We start from the raw sequence: 16,463 nt of genomic DNA, 5'->3' as shown, positions 1-16,463 counted from the left end.
AGCTGCCGAGCGGCACCCAGTCCCTGGGCCCCTTCTAACTCAGCTTCCTTGGGGGTTCTGGCATCCGGGCCTCAGGCCCCCACCTTGGGCGGTGTATCTGTGGCCCCCTGCCGGACCCTGCTGCTGACGGGCGCCAGCAGGGCCCCAAACGCCCCCTGGACCTCTTCACTGAAAGGCGCCCACTTCTGCTGCGTGTCTCAGTTGTGTCTCCAGAATCTTCCTTCTCACACTGCTGTCTTGGACCAGGAAGGGGACGAGAGCCACCAACCCGGGCTCAGCCACCAGCCTTCCCACCAGGGGACCCGGCACCTCCTGCTGTTTTCAGGCAGTATTCCTGGAAACGCAGCCTTAGTGGCTTCACTCCCTTGCTGATGCTCTTTCGATGGCTTTCCCTGGTTGAGCAGATACATGCCCGCTTCTCACAAGCAGGCTGCAGGCGCCAGTCCTGTCCCACCGCCTGTCCCGGGTCCTGGGGCCCCACACGGCCCGGCCCCACGTCCCGACCCTCCGCTGCTGCCCGCACATCCCCGGGCTCTGGCTGGAAGGGCCGGGGCCGAGTCACCTCCTCTGGCAAGCGCGCCATGCCTGGCCCGCGGGGGCTGGCTGGCTGGCTGCCGGCCGCGTGACCGCAGGCACAGCCTTGAGCCCAGCGCTCTGGTGACTGACGCCCTGGCCTCCCAGGCCCAGGCCCAGGCCATCCCTCTGGCTCCTGCTGACCCACCTCGCAGGGAAGTAAAGCAACACACACAGGCCACTGCTTTACAGTGAGGACTAGGCCATGTGTTTAAAAATGAGCTTAGGGCTTCCTTGGTGGTCCAGTGGTAAAGAAGCCGCCTGCCTGTGCAGGAGACCCGGGTTCCAGCCCTGACCTGGGAAGATCTCATGTGCCTCGGAGCAACGGGGCCTCGGAGCCGAACCTGCGGAGGCCCGGGCACCCGTGTTCAGTGACAGGACACGCCACCCAAATGAGCGCCTGCACCCCCAAACCAGGGAACAGCCGCAACCAGAGAGACGTCCCTGCAGCTACGAGGACCCCGCGTAGCCACCACTACAGGTAATAAAACAGAGGGGCCGACGGTGATCCGAATCAGCTTAATTATCTTCATAAAAAGACATCGGAATATTTCACGTTTTGAAAGAATGAGCCGTGCATGTTTTAGAAGAACTCTTTATTTTGAAATAATTTAAAACTTGAGGAAAAGTTATAAAAATACATTCTATCTGCATAAAGCTCACCCGGACTCAGCAAGGCGGACATCTTGCCTCGCCTGGGCTCTGCCCAGGAGCAGCGAGGGGAGGCGGGCGCTGTGCTTCAGGGGCAACCTGAGCATGCCGCCGCGGGCGGTCTGCCTTGCGTCCCGCCTGAGAACCCGCTCAGCAGGCACGCCCGGCCAGCCCAGGCTCCGTCTGCTCACGTGGGGGCTTCAGAGTTGTGCAGAGTTAGTGACACTCGGGGGAGCTGGCCCACCCCACCGGGAACCTGAGGTGAGGAGACAGGAGCACCCCACACCGCGAGGCCCGGGTCAGCTGCCACCTTTCCCAGACAGCGGCCTCCCGGACAGTTCCCGCATCAACACAGCATCAGGCACGTTTGACAGACGACTTCTGAGTTTTTAACCAATATACAACCACCACCAATCGCTCTCAGACTGCAGCCTCGAGCTCATCCTGTCTCCGGAAAGAAAGACACAGCACACCCACCCCTCACTGCCCAGCGCCTGCCCCACCTGGCCCCCTCCCTAAGATATAAATACAGTTATCTGAAAATCGTTTAAAATACAAATACAATATAACCCTGGAGCAAAATACACTATCTTACAATACAGCTCCCCGCCTTCCATAAGCCACACAAGGAGACACCCTGCAGAGAGGGCCCCTATCCCCCCCACATCCTGAGGGACCCCCGCCCCCCACCCACTACATCCTGAGGGACCCCCGCCCCTGCAGGGCCTGGGTGCACAGCTCCGCCCGCTCCCGCAGGGCGCCGGCCTCTGGGGCGCCCCTCAGCAGGAAGTGGCTGATGAAGAGCTTCAGGCCCTCACGCAGCAGGCCCAGCGCTGGCTTGTCCGACACCCTGGGGAGGAAGGGACACGCGTCGGTGACCAGCCGCCCTCGCGCCCCGCGTGCCCAGCTCCCACTGAAGCAGAGGCCTCGGCGCGGAGCGCGCTCTACTGGCCGCGCATCAGCTGCAGTTTGCTCCCATCCCCCAAACTAACGCACAAGACGTCGTCCAAACTAAAACCGAAAAGCCGCACCTAAACACAACGTAAAGCACAGCAAACCTGCTTTTCTAAGATAACGTGAGTGAAAACGCTTTCTCTTTTCTCTTCCATATGTTTTATCAGAAACACTGGGAACAAACCTTGCAAAAATCACACCAAGGTCTTCAACTTCTGTTTCCATCAGCAGTATATGTAACACTTTTCGTAAGAAGTGGACTCTGGGTTTGTCCAGTTCACTGAATTCCACAACCTAATAAGAGTCAGGACGGAAAATAATAAAGTTACACAGGCTTAGCCAACTTTTCAAGGATTTCTAGGCACAGTCTGAGGGAACGACTCCCCCTCCCCGCCCCCTTAACTAAGGTTATCTCCGTCTCACCAGGCGACCAGCTGAGGCCCTGCGCCCTCATCCCTGCTGCAGGGTGTGAGCCCGCCGGCGAGGGGACTCAGCAGAGCTCAGTCAAATTCAGGGCGGAGGGGTGCCGAGCGAAGCAGGACTCCCCCGAACTGAGAGAGGTGCGATCATCTCCACGCCTCAGAGATACCACCCCTGACTAAGACCACACATACACAGAATCTAGGTCCAGGAGGGACAAGTTCGTGCCTATGAAAATCACAGGGCACTTACACAGTGGAACGTCTCCAACACTAATAAAACCTGAGAACAGAAGTGCAGAGATCGGCGTGGGTCCATTTCAGGCTGATGCTGAGTTAAAGTAAAGGACGGCCGCAGCCTGGTGACCCTCTGCCACCGACAGTACGGGGGGACCAACGTGCAGACAGAGGCCCAGTCAGACCCCGGTGAAGGAAGGAGGGGCCAGCCTGGCCCAGGGGCGTCTCCAGGACCTACTGCAGCTGAGGGACACGCCGTGCGCCGACCCTTCTGAGCTCAAACTCCAGTAAACAGAAGGCGAGATCCCCCCAGCAACGAGAAAGCCAGAGAAGTCTGTGCCGTAGGCATGCCCCGTGCTGGGGTGTGGGGCAAGGCGGTGGGCCCTCACCCTTGGTGTGGCATCTGACGCCCAAGCTCCCACCCCAAAAGCACAGGAGGCTAACTGGACAGGTGTGTGAGCAGCCCCTGCGCTCGTGCCCCTGGCACCATGGAGAGCAGCCAGCAGCTGTCAGGGTGCCCTAAGCTACCAGCAACTTGACATTGCCTGCTCGGCTGCCCGGACCCGGAGGATGTTTCCCAGGCGAGTCAGGATCCAAGGATGCGTGTGTTCCTAAGGCAATGAACACACTGGCCCTGGGCCCCGAGCTTACCACTGGACTGCACGTCCATTTACACGAGGACTTCTCCCCCTAAAATGCCCTGCAGGACCACACGCGCCCAAGCAGGGAGGCTCCTGACACGTGGAACCAGAACGCGGAGGTGACTGTGAAGTCAGACGAGGACTATAGCTGCACCTGGGGCCTGTGCCCGACCCCACGCGGCTCAAGGCTCAGCTGTATGCTTTCAGATTCAGTGCCCTGAGTTATTCCATACACTTCACACACCTTTAAGAGGGAAAGTGGCAGTGACTTCGTCTTCAACAAGTGGGCCACCAGATGAACCAAATTAGCAAAATTAGTGGCTGGCAAATTTTCTAGGTCCCGAAATTTGTCCCATATACTGAACTGGAATGTCATCTAACAGAACAATAAGAAGGAGGAAAAAAGTTAACATAATCCAAAGGTATGGCACTTAATCACTCAGATGTAATATCCTTAAGCTGAAGACTTCTTAGAAACAACTACACTGGCTTCATTACACAGTAGTTTGAAACTGCTTCACAGTCATCTCTTTCTTTTGGGATGCTGTCCCTCAAATAAGAGAAACACTGGACCGCAGAGGCCTCGCCAGTCCACCAGGTCACGGCACCCTCATTTGTGACACAGGCTAGGGGCACCATGTGGACCCGGGGAGCCCACCCGCCGCGCTGGGCTTCGGGCCCACAGTCAGACAGAGATGGCAGGCGGCCTCCCGGCCCAGTCACCTGGAACCTCCGCTCGTAGGCACAGAACTTGCCGGCCAGGAAAGCGTAGAAAGGGTTGTAGGTCTTCTCCTGCAGACAGCAGTCCACCAGGACATGAACGATCTCTCTCTCCTGCTGATCCTTAAGCCCCAGCCTGGAGGGCAGAAGCAGCGAGCTCTGAACCTTCAACCCGCCCAATGTCGGCAGCCTTAGGCAGACAGCTCTCCCAGAGGCACTCCCTGTCCAGCCGTCTGTCTGGTGAGGTGAGCCGAGCGGAGAAGGTGGGGGGCAGGACTGGACCCCCGGCCCCGGGAACAGGGGAGCCCGGGCCTACACGGGCCTGGGCTGGGGCCGAGCCACAGGAACAGCATGTTAGCTGGGGGCCGGCAGTGCGTCCCTGCCGTCGCCCCTGCTGCGTCCCGTGTGGGCGGGCCTGGCCACAGTGAGACCCACCCCTCCAGTGCAGGGTGGAGCCTGCACAGTCCTGCAACACCTACCCTCTATTTCTTTCTGATTCTGAAGCAAATAAAGGAAAATTAATTCATACTAGACTTTTTAGATGTACTTTGTCAAAGTACACAGATGCTTTTAAATCGCATTACGACTCAGTACAGAGGCCACACGGGAGGTTTAATTTAGATATAGTCAGAAAGAAACTTTAACAGAAGAGTTAAGCGACTCACGACAAGCGGCGGCCACTGAGAACCATCAGGTGGCCACCGGGTCCTTCCAATCAACAGAGCACAAGCTGTCCGTATCTGGAGCGACCAGCGGTCAGGCAGCAGGAGGGACGCTGTTGGGAGGGGTACCCCAGCCCCTGACTCAAGAGGCCAAGTAGGAGGCGCACACAGGACTCACTTCAGGAGCTTCTCGAACGCATCCAGAAAGTCTTCGCTCGTCATTACTGTGCAGAATATGTTTCTCCTGACGTCGGTGTTCATTCTCTGCTTGCGGGCAAGCTCCAGAATTTTTGAGCTAACCTGCAAAGAGGGACGACAGGGTGTAGGTTGTACAGACACGTCACTAAATTGCTCCTTTGGTTCAGTACAGTTACGAAGTTTCTAAAAACTTCTGTGTGTAATCCTGCGGCCTGACCTCGGGGATAACTGTAAGCCACACGTGTTAAGTGCTCAGTCTTTATTTCTGAGCACCACCCCTGTTACAGCAAGAGACAGAGCAGGCCCCTGGAGGAACCCGCCGGGTGTGGGCGGTCTGCCCGAGGGTGAGGGGCAGGGCGGCCGGGTGTCTGACGGTCGCGCGTCCTCTCACTCCTCTCTGCACCTAAGTCTCTTAGCTAACATTCCGATACTTTCAGAGGAAGTAGCAGAGACGGAATTACACGGGATCACAAAAGCACAGCGACTTCGGTAATATCATCAGATGACCCCAGGGACAGCCGCGTGCGGACTCGGTCCCCCACGCACCGTCCCTGCGAGCGGCTTCTGCGGGGCCTTCTGCGGACCGCCGTCCACCATCGGGGTGCCGCTCCAGGCGGACCCCACGATCCACCAGCGTCCGGCGCGCTCGGCGTTCAGGACGCTGTCCCAGGACACTCGGAGCTCGGGGTCTGTTCCCGCGCCGGCGCCACGCACCTGTGAGAGAGCGGCCGGTGGCCGGCACAGCGGCTCAGCACGCGAGCACCACCCAGGATGCCCTCGCCCGGGGAACGCTGAGCCGAGTCGCCGACAACCAGGACACTTAACCCCTGGGAGGGACGCCAGCGTCAGAGGAGACCTCCGTGTGTGAGCCTCCTGGGCCCACCCCCAGACGTGCTGTGGGAGGGCAGCAGTCCCATGGGGCCTGGGGAGAGCCCACGGCCGGCAGCAAGGACACCGCCAACGGGCCTGTGACCCGTGGGACACAGCGACGGGACCGAGGCCCGGGGCTGAGGGAGCTGCCAAAGGGGCCCGTGGCGAGATGTCCCAGGGAATTTCAACAGACGAGCCCTCACCCCCAGGCTGACCTCGCTGGTCTAGGTGGGACCCCAGGCAGAGGACACGCCTGTCAAGAGTCTCCATGTCGTTGAGGGCTTAGCAAAGGGGTGTCCACAGCTCACAAGGGGGGGGGTCTCACCACAGAAACCTGCAGATTCCCCCATCTGGGGACCCCAGCAACTGGGCGGGCACCTGACCTGTGGCTTCTGTCTGCCGGGGGAGTCTCACGGGATAGTGCAGCCAGGGAGCATAGGCGCTGGGAGGAGGGCTCCCCAGGGAGCAGTGCTCCCAGGGAGGAGGGCTCCCCAGGGAGCAGTGCTCCCAGGGAGGAGGGCTCCCCAGGGAGGAGGGGCGGGCTCCCCAGGGAGGAGGAGGAGGCCCCCAGTGAGGAGGGGGGACGGTCCCAGGGAGGAGGTGGGGCGGGCTCCCCAGGGAGGAAGGGGTCCCCCAGGGAGGAGGAGGAGGCCCCCAGTGAGGAGGAGGGGTGGGCTCCCCAGGGAGGAGGAGGAGGCCCCCAGTGAGGAGGACGGGCGGGCTCCCCAGGGAGGGGGGGGGGCTCCCCAGGGAGGAGGAGGGGTGGGCTCCCCAGGGAGGAGGGGGGGCGGGCTCCCCAGGGAGGAGGGGGGCGGGCTCCCCAGGGAGGAGGGGGGCGGGCTCCCCAGGGAGGAGGGGGGCGGGCTCCCCAGGGAGGAGGGGGGCGGGCTCCCCAGGGAGGAGGGGGGCGGGCTCCCCAGGGAGGAGGGGGGCGGGCTCCCCAGGGAGGAGGGGGGGCGGGCTCACCAGGCCTCTCTGCAGCTTCCGCAGCCTCTCCACAGGCTCAGGGTCGTAGCCTGGAATCTTCCGCACGTCGTTGTTCTTCAGGGCCAGCAGCGTCTCCAGCATGAAGCGGACCTGAGACACGGGCAGGAGGAGCCACCCTTTCAAACGGGGGGAACGGGCGGCCCTTCAGCTCGGGAAGGGAGGGGCCGCCCTCCCGCGCTCAGTCACCGCCGCCCTTGAGCAGCACTGCCAGGCGGCCTCAGGTGCCCCCTTCCCACCCCGACTTCTTCCCATTCCTGGCCCTTCTCCTTCTTTAACTCTCAGACTGGAAAGAACACTGTACTGAGAGAGAAGCTCCAAGAACAGCAGTGAGAATTCCCACAGGCCCAGAGCAGAGTCCCCGAATCGTGAGCACTGAGACACAACCCACACCACGGGCGCACTGAGCACTTGGGCCGCCGCCCAACCGCGGCGAGCCCCCGCCCCCGCCCACCTCCTCCAGCTTCGTGCCACCACGAGCTAAAGGCACTTGTCTGCTGACCTCTCTATGGTCAAAGCTAAAGGTCCGTCTAGTCAAAGCTATGGTTTTTCCTGTGGTCATGTATGGATGTGAGAGTTGGACTGTGAAGAAAGCTGAGCACCGAAGAATTGATGCTTTTGAACTGTGGTGTTGGAGAAGACTCTTGAGAGTCCCTTGGACTGCAAGGAGATCCAACCAGTCCGCTCTAAAGGAAATCAGTTCTGAATATTCACTGGAAGGACTGATGCTGAAGCTCAAGCTCTAACCCTTTGGCCACCTGATGTGAAGAGCTGACCTCTACCCCTGCCTTCTCCCTGAGGATCCAGCACGGGAGAAGGGCGTTGGTCGGGAACCCCCGCTTGGCTCCCACCCGCCTCCAGGGTCTCCAGGACCCTCAGAAGGCTCAGCCCCGCCTCCCTCCTCACAGTGAGCCGGCTCTCACCTCAGGATTTCAAAACCGGGCCAGGCTTCCTTTCTGGTCTGTGTCTCGCCACCTGGAGACCCAAGCTGGGCACCTGGTGTGACCTCTGACCCGTCTCCCGCCCCCCTCCCCGAGTCTGAGGACTTCTAACTCCTAGACTCATGCCCACTGCAACTCTGCTAATCATCACCCCAACCCAAGGTGGCTTTTCTCTTTCCTTTTTTGCAGCCAAAGTGACCTGAGCGTGAAAACGTGTTTACCTACTCAGAACTCATCACGGGCCTCATGCCTCTGGGACAGGGTTCCAATTCCCTGGGAGGTTCACAAGGCCCCGAGGCCAGCCCCTGCCCGCTCCCCCAGGGAGGCCGTCCCTGGCCCTCCAATGGGGCCCAGCCCGGCCCCTCAGGGAGGCCGTCCCTGCCCCTCTAACGGGGCCCCTGCCCGAACCCCAGGGAGGCCGTCCCTGGCCGTCTAACGGGGCCCCTGCCCGGCCCCCCAGCCCCCACGGCTCCTCCAGGCCTCAGTCTGCAGAAGCCACCATCAGCCACTTTCCCGACAGGGAAACTCAGGCCTGCAGCACGTGGTCCCACGGCGGCCAAGTGCGCTGACCCGAGCCTGTCGCCACAGGCTTTCCCAGTAAGCCTCTTCTGAACAGCTGAACGTTCTAAACCCGTGAGAGTAGAGGAGGAGGTTCATTCACAGACTGAGGAGAAAGCCGCAACTCCGATCAGGCAGGAGGCACAGGGCTCACTGGGACGGAAGGGGCGCGCGCTGAGGCTGCGCTCAGGCAGTGAGGAAGCGGGTCAGGAGGGGCGCGTACCCTGGTCTGGTCCCGGAACCTGCCTCCTGCTCTGCTGGCTTTGGCCTGAGTCTCTGTGATCAGCTCTTTCAGGGACAGAGCGTCGTCCTTCCTTAGTGAAAAGCCCACGGTCTTCAGCATTAACAGGATCAGCTCAATATCTTTTTCCGTGAAACTTTCGACAAGTTTCCTCAAAACGTCAAAGATGAGGAGAGACTGCACCACGTGGAAATTGTACAGATGGGCGATGATGGTGAACAGGTTGTCGCACTCCTTCCCGTCTTGCCCGCTCTTATATACGGTGTCAAACCTCCTCACCACTGCCTCCAGAAAGTGGGCGCCCACCTGGATGAAGAGCAGCAAACACATGACTGCAAGCGAGGCTCGAGTTAGCGGGTTCTTCTCAGGGGCCCTTCTTTCAGCTTAAACGCGTAGTAAAAGAATTCGTGCTTTAAAAATTAACATAAAACACACAGGTAGCAAGATAGGAGACCTCACAGGGCAGAAAGTTTCAGAGCTCGAGCCTGAGGGCACAGAGCTTCCCAGAGGAGAGCCTGAACTTCACACGACGCAGAGCAAGGCGCTCAGGCCTCCCTCCAAGGGAGGTGCCTTTTGTGGCCAGCAGCCACTCTAGTTCCTCGGAAAAATACAGTTGTGAAAACTGCTAACAACGCAGCCACATCTCTAAAAACATGCTATCCAAAGCGGCTCAGTTCTCCGGCTCAGTCTGGGCCTGGAGGGCGGGGCCCCGGGGTGGGGGATGGTGCAGGTTAGTGGCGATGCTCCAGCTGAGACTCAGGAACAAGGATCACTGCAGCCGGGCTGGACCCGGGCAGGCAGAGCGGACATGAGCGACAGGGACAGAGCCAGAGTGGGTGGCCAGTCACGAGGGGAAAGGTCAACCGTCTAGGTCACAGGGCTGACGGAGCTTTCAGCGGGGGCATTAACCCACAAGGAGGAGCGGGAAGGGTGGGCAGGGACTGCTGCTTTAAGACTGAGTAAGCCCGATCCCCGGATGCCCGGGAGGGCAGCTGGAGAAGCAGGGCCTCGTTAGATCCCCGGTGAGGACGGACTGCGGTGGAAAACACACACAACTTGCTGGCAAACCGCAAAATGAGGCAGCGCTGGGGGCCCTCAGTTACAGGCAGCCGACGGGAGCAGGGAGCAAGGGCTCCGCAGAGGCAGCTCTGACGGGCCAGACGCGTCCTCTGGCCTCTAACGACCTGTGACGTCTACCCTGCAAACACCCAAGTCAAGCCTCTTCACTGAAGACACCCCTGAAGAACACACACTTTCAGTAACAACCACTATGCTACATTCAACAGACCTTTAAAGACAAAGAGACCAGAACTCTGCAGACGTCGAGAAAAAGCGTGCACCTGCAAAGCGGGGCTGAATAAAGCTCTGCCCGTCCCCTGCCTGGAGCCCCGAGGACTCGCACAGGGTCAAGCTTTCCTGAATACAGACGTCGTCTGGGGAAGGCGGCCTCGTCCACTTCCCCCGCTTACTCCGCCACCTCACTATCAAGTCCTGTCATCAGAGCTACCTCGGCAGCCCTGGAAGCCACTACCCTGGGCGAGCGGATGCCAAGGTCAATATGAGGGTGAGAGGAGGTGCCACGGTGTGCGGGCCCCCCGACCCGACACAGGAGGCACTGAGCCGGGACTGAAACCCCGGGGGCGGGGGAGGGACCAGGCTCTGAGCAGCAGGCGCTTTAGACACGTCGTCCACGGAATCCTGACAAAGGGCCCCTTCACAGACCCGCGCCCCACCCAGGGACACCGACACTCCAAGGCCAGGCGCGGTCCCGTCTCCTCTCTTAGTGCCGTTTTCCCTCACACTCCGGTGGCCTCCCGCCCAACAAAAAGGCCCGTGCTCACAACACCAGAAACAGTCACCATCACGGTGGGAACACAGAGAAGGCAAAGGCAAGTTGGATGGAATGGTCCAGAGGGAGAGAAACTAATAGCCAACAAGGACCAGTCAGAACCAGAAGTCGGGCAACATCACGTGGGTACGGAGCGCGGTCTGGACTGAGACCTCACCGGCTGGCCACTGAGACAAGAGGCGCCTGGATGGCCGCAGTGGCCCTACCTCGAGGCCGACCGTGCGGTGCAGGACGCTGACCAGGAGGACGTGCTCCATGAGCAGCCGGGCAGGCATGGCCGTGTCCGGGGCACAGGCGCTCAGCACGACGGCGGTCAGCGTGGCGTTCATGTCCTTCCGGCTGTGGCCCATGTACAGCTCCTCCAGCTGGCTGCTGATGGAGGCCAGGTTCGGCTCGCTCAGCCTGCGCACAGGTGGAAAGACGAGAAATAGGGCTGCCGTTCTGGGGAGTCATTTTAAGAAAAGGGATAAGTTACTGATATACCAGCAGGTCCTATTCTGTGTAGGCAAGCCCCAAAGCCAGCACCTGTGTAGAGAACACACACTCCTCTGGGATCAGCAAATACCCTAACTGCTCTCCTTCCGGCTGAGGTGAGGCCCCAGTGAAGCACACATGGGTCCCCGTCAGGACCAGAGAGGCCGTGACGAGGACGCCTGCTGCCACGCTGACTCGGTGTCCCCGGCAGGCGAGGGGGCCGCCCTGAGCACGTCCGCATGTGCTGCCGAGAAAGCCCAGCTCTCCCACCGTCAGCTGGCATAAGCCTCTGGATCCCCTGATGTGGAAGAGCGGCTGTACTGGGTGGGGATGGGAGGATGAACACACTGCTTCTGTGAGAAGAGTGCTTCGGCTAAAAAGGCATCTCAGGCTCTGGCTAACTCCCAGAATCGCTCCTCCACTGTCCCAAGAAGACAGTCTCTCGAAGGGACAGCACGCACTGCCTCGAGGTTACCTGTTGACCAGACCTTTGACCTGTTTCTTGAGCCTTTCCAGCTCTTCCTTTTTCTGGGCGTCCTCTGTCTCCTCCACTCGCCTCACGTGAGGTGGGACGTACTTTCCACCATTTTCACCAAGATTCTGCTTGAAAGGACAGAGATAAATTATTCTTAGATACTGGATCCCCAGGCAATGGGGCAGGCAGTCACCACTGCCCACTGCTGCTTAGAGAACACCAGCTGTCTCCTGAGTGCCCGCTCTTGCCCTGGACAAGCACGCCAACACTTAGGTAACTGTCAACACTCCATTTCATCACCTCCCTTTTCCCTCTGGAGCCCTACTGACCTGGCTGCACACCTCTGGTTTTTGCCCCCAAGGACCCTACACCCTACCCTCCTGCCAGCCTCAATCGACAGCAGGCACGGCCATGCAAAACACCGAAATTACCTGCACCACCGACGTTGGAGAAAAAGTTTGGAAAAACTTCAAACTTGCTCAAAACTAGCATCTAAGTTTACATGATAAAATTAAACTCGACCTACTGCTCAACTTCCGGGGTCACAGATCATTATCACCAACCCTCCCCGACACCCGAGTGACAAAGCCGCTGGGAAACAAACATGTTTTGTAAAGCGAGATCCGTGCTTAGACAGAGAGAAGTGCATTCACGCACAAAGAAACTTAATCTTAAGACACCCACTCGTATGTCAGTTACACCTCCACAAGCTGTGACAGAGACTTGGGAACAGTCAGAAAGCCAGTGCTCAAGAGAAACTCATAGCACTTGGGGACTTTCTCAGAGTGCCAGGCACGAAGGCAGCAGGGACAGAAACGGGACAGATCATACCCTTAAGGAAGGGGAGATTCCCAGAGGTGTTTGACATCAACAGAGAAACGCATCAGTGAGCTAATGAGGAAAGGCCTCGCACAAAGAAGTCCTAGTGAGAGCAGAGGCAGAACGCTGAACCGGGGAGGGGTGGAGAAGAAAGCAGCTCCAGAGGCGCATGCTGAGGTGCGGCTGTCTTAACAGGTGAAGGGCCGTCCCTCCAGCCGTCAGCTCTGCCATGGGTTCTGAACTCGGTCGTCAGTGCCAAGTGAGTGTTCAGAGGGCAGCTGTGTGCTTTAGAAGGGCTCACTCCGGGAGCAGCTGCCCAGGACTAGGTGGGGGCAGGCAGAGGCGCAGCGGCTGCCCGGGGACACACCAGAGGTCGAGCAGAGCAAGGGGGCGGGGAGTCAGGTATGCAGCCTGAGGACAGCCGGGGGGACGGCCGCCAAGTCCCTGGGATAGAAAGGGCTCTGGAGATGCTTTCTTCCTTCTCTGTTACCTGCTGTGTGCCCAGTCGTATCCGACTGTGTGACCCCACGGATGGTGGCCAGCCAGGCTCCGGTGTCCGTGGGATTCCCCAGGCAAGAGTACTGACCCTACAGACCCACACCCAACCGCACCCCTCGTTCCTCTGAAGGAGATCCTGGAGGACTGCGATCGTGCACAGGATACCTGATCGTCTGTACGCACAGCCTCCGAGGGGTTTTCACTCCTCTCTCCATCTTCTGCAAAACGGACCCTCTTTCTGCCTCCTTCCTCCGTGGCTGTGCCCTGGGCTCCGCGCGCCTCCTCTTCGGCGTCGTCCTGGTCCTCCTCCTCCTCCTCCTCACTGCACGCATCCTCTGCCGCCTGCCCGCTGCCCCGCTCCAGGTCCTGCTCCTCCCATCCGTCCTCAGCGTCAGTGTCCAGCTCACTTCCGGGGGGTGTGGGGCCCGCGCCCTCCTCCGCCTCGCTGCCGCTTTCACACAAGCCACTACTTTCCCCAGAGCCCAGGGCCCCCAGGACATAGTCGAGCCCGTCGCGGGCAAAGCTGAGCGGCACGGAGCTGCTGCCGTCGCCCTTCTTCCTGCGCTTGTTCAAGCCGAGGCGCCGCTCCAGCTTCCGGATCTCGCGGTCCTCCTCCTCGTTGGCCGCCAGGAGCGCCCGCTTCCGGGCGGCGGCGGCGGCGGCGGCGGCGGCGGGGGCCTGGGTCCGGGCCGGGGCGGCCTTGGGCGGAGCCGGGGGGCGCCGCAGCCCCGCGGACAGCCGGTCCGCCTCCTCCCGCGCTGCCCCCGCCCGGGGGTCGCTGGCTTCCCCGCCCGGGCGGGGGTCCTGCGCGGGGCCTGCCGCCCTCTGGAGCCGGCGCGCCTTTCTCAGATGCCGCTTCTCCCTCCTCAGCTCCCGGCGGCTTTTCCTCCCGCAGGGGCGCGCGCGGCCCGCACCGCGGGGCCCCTCGCGGCCGCCGGGGGTCCCGCCCTCCGTGGTCCCCTGCACGAACTCCTCCACGGCTAGCTTCAGCCGCCTCAGGGGCCCCTCCCCACCACCCCCCGGCCCGCTGCGCGGCCCGCGCCCGCCTCCGCGCTTCCCGCGGCCCATGCGTCCCCGGAAGCCGCTCCGCGCCGGCACCCTAGCGCCGGTGGACGCCGCCATCTTTGGGGACGCACCAACGCGGGATTTCCGGCCGGGACGGGACTTCCGGGCGGGGAGCGGCGCGGGGCGCGCGGCGGGCCGAGGCGCCGCCCCCTGCTGGCGGGAGGCCGGCAGCGCAGGGAGCCGCGCGGTGCAGCGTTGTTCATAATCAGAAAACAACCCTCGTGTCTGTCGATAGTAAACCAGATAAGTAAACCACGATATATTCACGTATCAGAGCATTATGCGAACATAAAAACCGAGAGGACTACCGTTGCAAAGAATAATCGAGATGCATGGTAAAAACAAAACATTGAAAACGAAAGAAAACAAAGGCAAAAAATAATTAAAATTCAAAAAGAGACAAATATTTGGTCTTGGATCTAAACGGGCGGGGTTATTAGCTGCTTTGTTTTTGGTTTGGATTTCCACTGGAGAAGGAAATGGCAATACAAACCAAAAACAAAGCAGCTAAAATAACCCCGCCTGTTTAGAATGATGGGTCCCTCCAGGCTCTCCCACAGGCCCACAAGAGGGGCTCATGAGCACAAATAACAGTATCACTTAAAAATGAAAACCTTAGGGATGATGGTAAAGAAGGCTCCGCGCTTTCTGGGGGGGTGGATCCTTGGGGAGGCGCGTGCGCGGGCACCTGGGCGGGTGGCATCGTGGGAACCGCGCCGCTGATCGCGGAAGCCGTGTCCCGCGCTCGCTGCTCCCGCCTCAGGCCTCCGGACCTCCAGGCTCCGGGTGAAGACGCCCCTGTTCTTCACTGGTGTTGCTCGGATTGCCAGGGTGATGTTCCCCCGTTATGGTGCCATGGACAGCCGCCCGCCAGCGTGACTGGTGCCTCCAGAGTTCAAGTGTGCTGGCATTCACGGACCTGACCTGCTGTGGAAATAGGGCCTTTGCAGATATGTGGGTGGGAGGAGGCCCTGCTGGCCTGGGCAGGCCCTGCGTCCAGGGACAAGGGTTCCTAAGAGAGGGACACTGGAGCCCCAGCTCCCACCTGGGAGACCCACCTGGACGTCAGAGGCAGCCAAGAGGACTCAGGGGGCCCGGCTCCCAGGACAGGCGATAGCAGAGGCTGGAGGAAGGTCCGCCTGGACAGGCCCTGTCCTGCAGCCCAGGGAGCCCACCGCACACACACCTAGATTCCCAGCTTCCAGCCTCAGCACCGAGCCTGTGGATGTCTGCTTTAAGCGGGGTGGTTCGTACCCGGAAAGAAGCATAGCGCGGGGAAGGCCGGAGCTGGGGCCCCCAGGACTTAGGGCTGAAAGGTGGCGGGAGGACACCCGCGGGAAAGTGCTAGCCAGCGCTGGGGTTCCCATCCTGACCTCGCTGCTGCGTGACCTGCAAAGTGGGGATCCGGGGCCCGTCCCACAGGGCTGCCATAACATCAGTGAGTTTTGAAGCGACTCGTTCCGCGTTGAAATGGATCCCGTGCCCCCGTCCACACCCGCAGCTCTGCAGAGCCCTCTGGGTCACCTGCGTGTGGCTGCAGAGGCCTCCCCAGTGAGGGCTCGTGTCCCGAGGGTTCACCCTGCCGGCAAAGGCTGGGCCGGGAGCGGAGGCCTCCCCAGTGAGGGCTTGTGTCCCGAGGGTTCACCCTGCCGGCAAAGGCTGGGCCGGGAGCGGAGGCCTCCCCAGTGAGGGCTTGTGTCCCGAGGGTTCACCCTGCCGGCAAAGGCTGGGCCGGGAGCGGAGGCCTCCCAGACCAGTGTCCTCAGTTCCTGGAGAGAAGAGAGGGGGAGGACCGCCTCCCAGCTGGCACACTGGGCCTGGGGGTGAGGGGCAGCGGGAAGGGCCCAGGGGCAGGCCCCCCTCCCCAGGCTCTTCTGTCCTCCAGTAATTTCTCTGGTGCTGACTGGGGGAGGGCACCAGCCAGCCTTGCGCCCACCCCTTTTAACAGGAACCAAAAAGACCCTGAAGCTGGGGAAGACTGAAGGCGGGAGAAGGGGACGACAGAGGATGAGGTGGTTGGATGGCATCACCGGCTCCATGGGCATGAGTCTGAGTAAGCTCCGGGAGTTGGTGATGGACAGGGAAGCCTGGCGTGCTGAGGTCCATGGAGTTGCAGAGAGTCGGACACGACTGAGCGACTGAACTGACCTGACCTGACCTGACTCCCATCACTCGCTCCCGCTGGGTGCTCTGGGAGGGGCTGGTACCTGGCCAGGCTTGGGGTCAGCGGCTCCCACGTCCTCCGCCTCTGCTCCGACCGGAGCCCGGCTTTTGCTCAGGAGTTTTTTGCTCTGAAGTCACGACTTTGAAGACCTTGTCGGGGCTTAACGTAGGGGGGATCTTGGGGGTGTTCTTCAGCCGCAGGATCCTCGGGGAAGGCGGCCTTTGTGGTGCTTCTGTCTGCCCCCACCTGGGGGAGCCGCGCCTCTTAGAGCCCCAGGGACGCAGGCCTGGGGGCGCCGGATGGTTCTGGTGAGAGGGGCCGGCCGGGCGGATGAGGGGGCTTGGGCATCTGGCTGCAAACGTGAGAGAGCCCACGGATGACACAGGCAGATGCGTGGGCCACACAGGCCACAGCGTGCGGCAGGGCCAGGTGCTGGTGTGCGTGCATGCGTGTGTGTGTGCACGCGCGTG

At 60.9% G+C, this 16,463-nt stretch overlaps 1 protein-coding gene across 6 annotated transcripts; it reads right to left on the bottom strand.

Moving 5' to 3' along the window:
- Nucleotides 1-1,152: 1,152 nt before the first annotated feature.
- NOM1 (nucleolar protein with MIF4G domain 1) lies at nucleotides 1,153-14,219 on the bottom strand. 6 transcript variants are annotated; one of them, XM_069587232.1, is made up of 11 exons: nucleotides 12,930-14,219; nucleotides 11,448-11,575; nucleotides 10,705-10,939; nucleotides 8,632-8,955; nucleotides 6,892-7,002; nucleotides 5,602-5,769; nucleotides 5,036-5,157; nucleotides 4,199-4,331; nucleotides 3,720-3,851; nucleotides 2,363-2,472; nucleotides 1,153-2,074 (listed from the first exon to the last, which is right to left on the bottom strand). In XM_069587232.1, the coding sequence occupies exons 1-11, from the start codon at nucleotides 13,884-13,886 to the stop codon at nucleotides 1,918-1,920; spliced, it is 2,577 nt and encodes an 858-aa protein (XP_069443333.1). In that variant the 5' UTR covers nucleotides 13,887-14,219; the 3' UTR covers nucleotides 1,153-1,917. The 6 variants fall into 6 exon arrangements, with proteins under 6 accessions (XP_069443333.1, XP_069443335.1, XP_069443334.1 ...); XM_069587234.1 differs by having other exon boundaries at nucleotides 10,705-10,900; XM_069587233.1 differs by having other exon boundaries at nucleotides 11,448-11,572.
- Nucleotides 14,220-16,463: the final 2,244 nt, after the last annotated feature.

This window comes from Ovis canadensis, chromosome 4 (assembly GCF_042477335.2).
Source record: "Ovis canadensis isolate MfBH-ARS-UI-01 breed Bighorn chromosome 4, ARS-UI_OviCan_v2, whole genome shotgun sequence".
NCBI lineage: Eukaryota > Metazoa > Chordata > Mammalia > Artiodactyla > Bovidae > Ovis > Ovis canadensis.
Note: the sequence above shows the minus strand (reverse complement) of the source record. Positions and strands in the feature narration are given on the sequence as shown.

Excerpts from the sequence above, each read along its gene's own strand:
- NOM1 (XM_069587232.1), bottom strand. The coding sequence starts at position 13,886 with ATGGCGGCGTCCACCGGCGCTAGGGTGCCGGCGCGGAGCGGCTTCCGG. Across the intron at positions 8,956-10,704 it reads ACCGCACGGTCGGCCTCGAG|GTGGGCGCCCACTTTCTGGA; the intron begins GTAGGGCCACTG and ends CTCTTCATCCAG. Across the intron at positions 7,003-8,631 it reads GGTTCCGGGACCAGACCAGG|GTCCGCTTCATGCTGGAGAC; the intron begins GTACGCGCCCCT and ends CCCGTGTCTCAG.